Source organism: Zingiber officinale, unplaced genomic scaffold, assembly GCF_018446385.1.
Source record: "Zingiber officinale cultivar Zhangliang unplaced genomic scaffold, Zo_v1.1 ctg104, whole genome shotgun sequence".
In the NCBI taxonomy this organism is placed as follows: domain Eukaryota; kingdom Viridiplantae; phylum Streptophyta; class Magnoliopsida; order Zingiberales; family Zingiberaceae; genus Zingiber; species Zingiber officinale.
The window spans coordinates 1-8,570 of NW_024589807.1; the positions used below are offsets into that span (position 1 = coordinate 1).

The following is an 8,570-nucleotide window of genomic DNA, read 5'->3' on the forward strand; positions in this document are numbered from 1 at the left end:
AGTTTCTCTCGCATTGCTATGCCGCTGACACGCCTGACCAGGAAGAGTGTAAAGTTCACGTGGTCAGAAGCCTGCGAGACCAACTTTCAAGAGCTGAAGCGGAGATTAATGTCGGCACCAGTTATGATTTTACCTTCTGGAGAGGATAGATTCGTACTCTACACCGATGCTTCTCTACAGGGTTTGAGCGCTGTTTTGATGCAGCACGACAGGGTAGTCTCTTATGTTTCTCGTTAGTTGAAGGAGCATGAGAAGAACTACCCAGTTTATGATTTGGAGTTGGCCGCTATTATCTTTGCTTTGAAGATTTAGCAGCATCATCTGTATGGTATAACATTTGAGATTCTCACTAATCATAAGAGTCTCAAATATCTTTTCACCGAGAAGGAACTTAATCTTCGACAGAGGAGATGGATGGAGTTCCTGAAGGATTACGACTGTACCATTAGCTACCACCCGGGGAAAGCTAATGTGGTTACTGATGCACTTAGCCGGAAGTCCAGAGGGACTTTGGCTTGTCACCGAGTTTTAGTCACGGACTTGATTCAGATTTTCTCCGAGTTGGGCCTTGAGGAGCAGGGACAGAAAGAGCAGGGTATTCTTGTTACCATAGTTGCTCAGTCGTCGATCAGGACGAGGATCCGAGAGGCCCAAGCCGGTGATCAGCGCTTTCAGTCCATTGGCAGCCAGATAGCTTCCGGGCAGTAGATCGAGTTCACCCGAGATGACGAGGACATTATTTTTTTCTCCGAGGTAGATTATGCGTATCTCAATCTCACCTGGTCTTGGAGGAATTACTTCAGGAGGCTCATCGCTCTCGATTTACGATCCACCTAGGCGAAACCCGCATGTATCATGATTTGAGGCATTCCTATTGTTAGAATGACATGAAGAAAGACATCGCGGAATTTGTAGCTAGATGTCTAGTCTGTCAGCAGGTGAAGGCTGAGCACCAGAGACCTGCTGGATTACTTCAAAGGATTTCTATTCTAGAGTAGAAATGGGAGCACATCACTATGGACTTTGTGATAGAATTGCCTAGGACACGACGAGGTCATGCCGCGATTTGGGTAATTGTTGATCGATTAACCAAATCCGCATATTTCCTGGCGATTCGGAAGATCGACTCTGGATTGATTGGCAGAGCTGTATTGCCGAGAGGTCATCAGATTGCATGGTGTTCCTTTGAGCATTATATCGGATAGAGACCCACGGTTCATGTCTCAGTTCTGGCAGAGCCTGCAGCAGGCCTTGAGCACACAACTCCATTTCAGTACAGCTTTCCATTCACAGACAGATGGACAGTCAGAGCGGACCATCCAGACTCTAGAGGACTTGCTGAGGTCTTGCGTTGTTGATTTCGGAGGCAGCTGGGAGGACCACCTACAATAAGTAGAGTTCGCCTACAACAACGGCTATCATTCGACTATCCAGATGGCACCGTTTGAAGCGTTGTATAGTAGATCTTGTCGGACACCCACCCTTTGGGAGGAGGTTGGGGAGGCCCAGCTACTAGGACCACAGAGAGCTTAACAGGAGGCAGAGTTGGTCCGTACTATCAGACGGAGAATGTCAGAGGCGTAGGACCGCCAGAAAAGTTATGCTGATCGGAGACGGAGACCCCTAGAGTTCTCTACTGGCGACCATGTATTTCTGAGAGTTTCACCCACGAAAGGGGTGAAGAGATTTGACCTCCGAGGTAAGCTGGCTCCGCAATACATTACCTTTCCAAATCTTGGAGAGGATTGGAGCGGTAGCGTACCGTCTGGCCCTACCACCGTCTCTAGCAGACGTTCACGATGTATTCCATGTGTCTATGCTGAGGAGATACGTAGCCGACCCAGCACATGTTCTGTTAGATATATCAGTTCCCATTCAGCCTGACGTTACCTACGAGGAAGTTTCGGTACGGATTCTGGACCACAAAGAGTGTCAGTTGCGGAACAAGACTATCCGACTTGTTAAAGTTGGGTGATAGTATCATTCTGACGAGAAGGTTATCTGGGAGCTCGAGGATACGACCCGAGCACGATACCCCCATCTATTTACTTAAGGTATGAGGGTTAGTTTTCGTTCAACATTTATACTGTTTAGCTTTTGCTAGTACTTGCTGATGGTAGATAACGAAAATTTGGGGACCAAATTTTATTAGTGAGAGAGAATGTAAAATACGTAACCAAATAATAATTAAATAATAAGATTTTATATGCATATAGTGTTAACGGAATTTTTAGAAATTTTTAAAAATTTTCTAAATTTTTTTTGAAGTTTGTATGAGGTAATTTGTGGAGATAAATTAATAGACATGGGAAAAAACTGTTTAGAAATACGGAAGGGTAAGAGTTGATAAGGAAATTACTTAAACTTTAATAAAATTAAACCTAAATTTTCTAATTTGATTAAAGTTTCCTTTTTATTTCTTTCCTTTTTTTTCTTTCTTTTTCCTTATTTCTCTACCCGAGCCCTATTTCTTCCCCGCCGAACCTTCCTCACCATCCATAGAGCGCCGACCGCCTTCCCTCTGCCCTAGCATCGGCAGCTCGATTCCCTCCTCTTTGTCACTGTGCCCTTTTCCCCCTTATTGCCGGCATATATCACCATAGACTCCTTGTGAGGGTTTGGATCGATCGCCAGTCGAGCCCTAGATCTGCTCTATCTTGCGCCGAGCACCCGCTTCTCGGTCGTCACGGCCGACGCCAGCGGACGAGCGCCACCGAGGGTTGCTTCTCCGATCTTCTTCTTCCTTCCCCCTTGTGTCTGTGCCCTAGACTTCCACCGCCGCCTCTGTGGGAGTTGCTGGACAGATTGTCCGGTTGCAAATTCCTTCTTAGCTGCCAAAATCGGAGGTAATCCTCAACCCTAACCACTGATTTAGGTGAGTGATTGTGGGAGGGTTAGTTTGGGGTACTTGGTTTGACAGGGAAATTGCTGATTAGGGTTTCTGGGTTCCAACAGCAATTGGTTTTCAACAGCAGCTCCGCGTTTGTTCTGGCAGCAACTTCATTGTAAGCTCCGGCCACCAATTTCCAGCGTCAAACTTCTCCGATCGCGGGTCAGCAATAACGCGATCGAATTTGGGTGAGTTTGTTTGGATAGGTTTGATTCATTATATAGTTGGTTGTTCATGTGTAGTTAGGTTAACTGGTAGTTAAGTTGGAGAATGAATTGTTCTAAATTTGACTTAAGGTTAGGTTGTTTATGTATATATTTTAATCTAATTGATTAATGGAACAACTAGGGTTTAACGAAGTTAACCCTAGTTGATCAATGGATTAGATTTAGTTGGGGATTTGTTTTAGCTAATTAATTTATGTAATTAGCTAAATTTGTATATCATGCGTTACAGGACCTTGATTCGAGACGGTCGTCTCGACGGAGGATTTCTTGACACGATCATCTTTTGAGATGGGTATTTCTGACTTATCTTTTTGATATAGTCATTTTTAGATATACATAATAGTTTATTTCTAGTAGTAATGATTATGTTTGCATCTGCTTGGTATGTCACTACTCTGTTCTTGTAGTCTGTCTTGATTGTTATCTGTTATGCCATCATACTTATTTTCTCTTGATTGATGCCTTGTATACTCCTGTTCTTAGAATTAGTGACATACATTGCTCTACTGTGTAGTAGTCTTGTGATTTGACATATCTGATTTGAGCATCTAGTTAATTGTTACCTGGATCATTGCATGATTTATTTATTTCCTTTTTTGGTGCATTTTGTTTGGAGGTGTATATTGTTATTATCTACATGTTAGTGTCATGCACCATCTTGCACGATTGCATGCTGAACGATTGTTGGCTCCATTATTGTTGAGCACATCGCCAATTACATGATCTGCACACACGACCACTCATGGGTTAGTGGTATATCAGGCAGTGTGTGTGCAGTTTGCTCTGTCAGTGCTTCGTTGGTCCACTCATGGGTAGCGTGACGCAGCGTGGTAGCACGTTAGGGATTCCTCCTCTGGACTATCTCAGGGAGATGAGAGCATTGCACTCCCCCACTCTGTTTGGGGTAGGAGGATAGATGTACTCCGACAGCATCCTGTCCACTCGGTCACTCAGGAGCAGTGATGGCAGATTGCACAGTTGTCATAGCCCTACCCACTCGGTCTCACCATCACGTGTGAGATGATTGACTGGTGACAGGGGTGACACATGTCATTTTGCATCATTTCTGCATGATTGTATTTATTGTTTGTGCTTGCTGCATTATGTATGCTGCATTTGTTTGAGTTGTGTATGTTTGACATGCATACAGGTGACATTTTGTATCTGGTATGACGACCCTTATTTCCAAATAGGAGGTTCTGGTGAGTGCAGTTTTCTTCAGCTCTTTTCAGTATGCATTTCCTTCTTTTGTTAGAAAACTGTACCGCATGATTATTACTGTTAGTTTTAATTTATTATGCATGTCTATTCTGTATCCGCTGAGTTCTTGGACTCACCCCGTTGCTTTATATTTTTCTATTTCAGGTTGATGCCGTTAGGAGGTTTCAGTTGCTAGTCCCCTCGTCATAAGGATTTTCGCTTTGGTCTTTCGATTTCTGTTTATTTGTTTAGTGTCATGTTATAGACTCGTATTGGTTTGTTCATTAGATTTGAGTGATTTGTTTTTAAGCATTGTACTGGTTGGGTTTTTGGTTGCTTGGTGAATTTGTATTTGGTGTGTTTTGCTTCGTGCCTGCCGGACGACAGAAGAGGTAAGTTGTGATTGTTTTCGATTCCTTTTCGTATTGTGTTGATAGCCGGAGGCTGTTTTTATTATAATTGCGTGGAATGTTTCATTTTTGTATAGTATATATTCCAGCCGTGTTGGCTGATGAGTGTGAGCCCTGAGGGCAATGTAGAAACGTTTCAGATTGTCACCCGTAAAGGGGAGATGTTGTCGAAATTTCTTCTGGCAGGGACTACCTGGGGCGTGACAATCTCGGTGAAGTTCTTGTGCGTCCTATTGATCTGTAATTTTTATTTTTTATTTTTTTTGAAAAAAAATGATTTCAGTGTCCTCCTCCTTACCGTAGTAGTTCGTTGGATTGTTGTCTAACCTTTCCCGGGATAAGAAAGTCTATATAGAAATTGAATGCTACATCAAGTTGACTCTTACAATTTCTCATAGATAACAAAAAATATTTTGTTAGGACACGCTTGGTTGAAAAGATGGATGTTGGGGTCCATGAGATGACTATGGAGGATGAAGAAGATGACTTCATGCTGTCAAGAAATTACTTCCTTGCCAAAGAAATTGGCAACTCTTCAAGGAAGAAATCCTCGCAAAAACACGTCGTCGACATCAATCATGTTGACGAACAGGTTTGATTCACCTCCAAAGTGCAAATTGTAGTCACTTTCTGTGATCCTCATATTACTTTTCCCTAGAATTGCAGTTATCCATCGACATATTATTGTTTGCTATTTGGCACAGTTTGTCACTTCCTTGTTAGTTATTATACTCTCCTATTATGGATTTTCCTATTGGTAAGTTGGAGAATCTAGGTTAGTATACTGAGAGAGAAATGCACATGTTTAAGCTACTTTCTTAATGGTGTAACTTATTCCTGTTATTTAGCAATATATAATATTACCTCGTATTCTCAACATACGATACATATCGCTTAAATGCATAGATACTTTTTTTGATCTAATATAACATTTTTGCATTTCTTATCTGATTTTTTAATATTTGTTTACTGTTTAGTTTTTACTTCTGAACTTACCCCGTTGTTTTTACTGGTATCAAGATTCCCTTGTGGCTATATCTTATCTCCCACTCCAATGAATTCTACTGGACTTGGTGGGATGTTGTTTGGAGTAGCTTTCTGTGACTTCTTAAATTGTTGTTTATATGAAAAAGATTTACGTTGCTTAGAGGGTTAAAAAGGAATATCCTACAGCTGCTCCCAAGTTTAGTCCCTCCTTTGGCTGTTCTTTAGCAAATTCAAGCTTCACACAAGTGAATACAAATAGTAACCAGACAAGTTTACTACTTATATGCCAATCTACTGTTATTAGATAATAACCAATCGATTAGAATAATCAGTTTACTCATGTGAAATAGTTGAAGAATATGTAATCAAATTTTCACCATGTTATTCTTTTTTAAAACATCACTGTTAAAGTTATCATATGACAGTTGGAATAACATGCTTATCCTTTTTCTAATGCTTACACTATTTGATCTCAGGTCCTCCGAAAAGAAGTCTTTGATATTCCAGTGAAGCATGAAAACGAAATCCAACATTTAATCAAAAGTTACAGAAATTTATACCCTAAGTGGCTTTTTGAGTTAAGGTACGTAGGCTTGCTTATGTAGATTTTTGTAGTCCTTCACTTAACATTCTGACATGAGCAGGAATTATATTTCTTGCTATGAAGATATATGCTTTTGACTACAAGTTATTTTAGGAATTCATAAAATTCATCAGAACTGTGTTCTCTTTTAATGTATTTTTGAAGGATTGCACTTATTGCAGGTGTGGTTTTGGTTTATTAATGTATGGATTTGGTTCTAAAAAAGCCTTGCTCGAGGATTTTGCTTCAACAAGCTTAACTGATTTTGGAGTGGTCGTGATCAATGGCTATCTTCCATCAAACAATCTTAAACAAGTACGATTTTTCTTCCCTCTATGCAATTAAACCCTGTGGCTTACAAAACCTATATTTTGATAGTTTTTTTTTTGGTTTTGCTAATTTTACTTCTGGAACCAGTGAATGCACATTACTTCAAGGCATATTAAAAAAAAAATTGGAAAACTAAAGTTGCTGGGTATCAAATAATTATCAACTGAAAGAAATTTATATTTTTCTATTATATTCTTTTGGTCAGAGAGATTTTCTGTATTTAATGTGCTTAGATGTCTCTCTCATTCTTTCGGCACACCAACCAATTTTTGTGGTGATAATCTAGTATTGTTGCTAACAATGTTTAAATTTGATATGGTGATATGGGTGTTTTTCTCTTAGATTGCACATTTTAATTCAAATTTTATGTTTTTTTAATATAAGAAACAGCTTAGCTTTTAAGTATGTTCATCATTCCAGAGCAATTATCTGTACTAGTTTATATTCTATAGCTTAATCACTTACACTCTTTATTTATAATGTGTTCATTCTTAAAGGCCCTGATAACCCTAGCTGAAGTCCTCTCGGACCAATTAAAACATGAAAGGAAGAGCTCTACAAGAAGCAAATCGAACACTGAACATACTTTTAGTTCTCTGTCAATTGAAGATCTTCTCTCATTTCTGAATGTGCAACTTCCACAAGACAATAACTGTTTTGTCTGTGTTATCATACACAACATTGATGGTCCTTCTTTGAGAGATCCTGATTCACAACAGTATCTTGCGCAATTAGCAAGCTGTTCTAGAGTCCGTATGGTTGCATCGATTGACCATGTGAATGCACCTCTTTGTAAGTTTTGGTTAACTTGCATTTCCTATTTGACAGTTTAGCATTTTTCTTTGGTTCTTTACCTACTTCTCACATGCTTCTGATCAGTTAATCATGTTATAGCATTTTGTTAGCATCAAAGTCACTACGTTTAATGAATTTCTGTGGCTACTAGTTGCATGCTTCTTTAGATACCTAGTGGCTGATATCTTGATTTTGGAAAGAAGAGCGATATAGTTGAATGTTTCATTAGATACCTAGTGGCTGATATCATTAGAAGGCTTTGTTCACTCAAAGTTATATTTAATGGGAGGGGACTTACTCAAAAGAGGTGGAGGTCGATGAGAGAGTGGAAGAGAGGAAAATCTGATTTTTATGCTATACATGTTTTGTTTCTCAGTCCTTGCTAAATGAGTCTGCTCAAGGTTTTGCGCTGCTTTAATGCTCACTTGGTTTGTTTGTAGTGTGGGACAAGAAGATGGTGCACACTCAGTTCAAGTGGTCGTGGCATCACGTCCCAACTTTTGCCCCTTACAAGGCGGAGGGCAATTTTTTCCCATTGATTTTGGCAAATTATGGCAATGCCCAAACCACGAAAACTGCTTTGGTTGTTCTACAGAGTTTGACACCCAATGCGCAGAGTGTTTTTAAAATCCTTGCCGAGCATCAGCTAGCCAATGAGAAAGAAGGCGAGTCGAATCACAATACATTGGTAGTTAGTAATACATTGGTAGTTAGACTCTAATCTTCTTTTGTTTTCAGGCATGCCAAACAGCACCTTGTACACCAAGTGCCGCGCGCGATTCCTGGTTAGCAACCAAGTAACACTGAATTCCCATCTAACAGAGTTCAAAGACCATGAGTTAGTGAAGGCGAGACGGCACTCAGATGGACAAGATTGTTTCTACATTCCTCTACCCTCTGAAGCACTCAGCAAGCTCTTGCAAGAATTGGCATAATCTGATTTCTCGTGGTCCAGTTGTTAGCGAAGTCAACCGTGTGTTTATTTTTTGTGCATTGTTGTGCTCATTCAATGTGTTTTAGCAACTCTAGCTGCTCTAGTTCTTTAGTTTCTATGTTCCTCTATCCCCTTCTAAGCACTCAGTAAGCTGTTGTAAGGATTGGCATGTTTCCCATAAATGATTAGTTTTCAATTGACTCTTCTTACTAAA

General features: G+C 40.1%; 1 protein-coding gene across 1 annotated transcript; it reads left to right on the top strand.

The window, feature by feature from the left end:
• Positions 1-4,791: 4,791 nt before the first annotated feature.
• Positions 4,792-8,570, top strand: LOC122035766 (origin of replication complex subunit 2-like). The gene is made up of 7 exons (XM_042594873.1): positions 4,792-4,950; positions 5,148-5,319; positions 6,191-6,297; positions 6,480-6,612; positions 7,125-7,419; positions 7,863-8,087; positions 8,161-8,570. The coding sequence occupies exons 1-7, from the start codon at positions 4,829-4,831 to the stop codon at positions 8,355-8,357; spliced, it is 1,251 nt and encodes a 416-aa protein (XP_042450807.1). The 5' UTR covers positions 4,792-4,828; the 3' UTR covers positions 8,358-8,570.

Bases quoted from the DNA above. Each gene is read 5' to 3' on its own strand.
- LOC122035766 (XM_042594873.1), top strand. From the start codon at position 4,829: ATGAGTGTGAGCCCTGAGGGCAATGTAGAAACGTTTCAGATTGTCACC. The intron at 4,951-5,147 runs GTGCGTCCTATT...ATATTTTGTTAG, and splicing joins ACAATCTCGGTGAAGTTCTT to GACACGCTTGGTTGAAAAGA. The intron at 8,088-8,160 runs GCGAGTCGAATC...TTTTGTTTTCAG, and splicing joins GCTAGCCAATGAGAAAGAAG to GCATGCCAAACAGCACCTTG.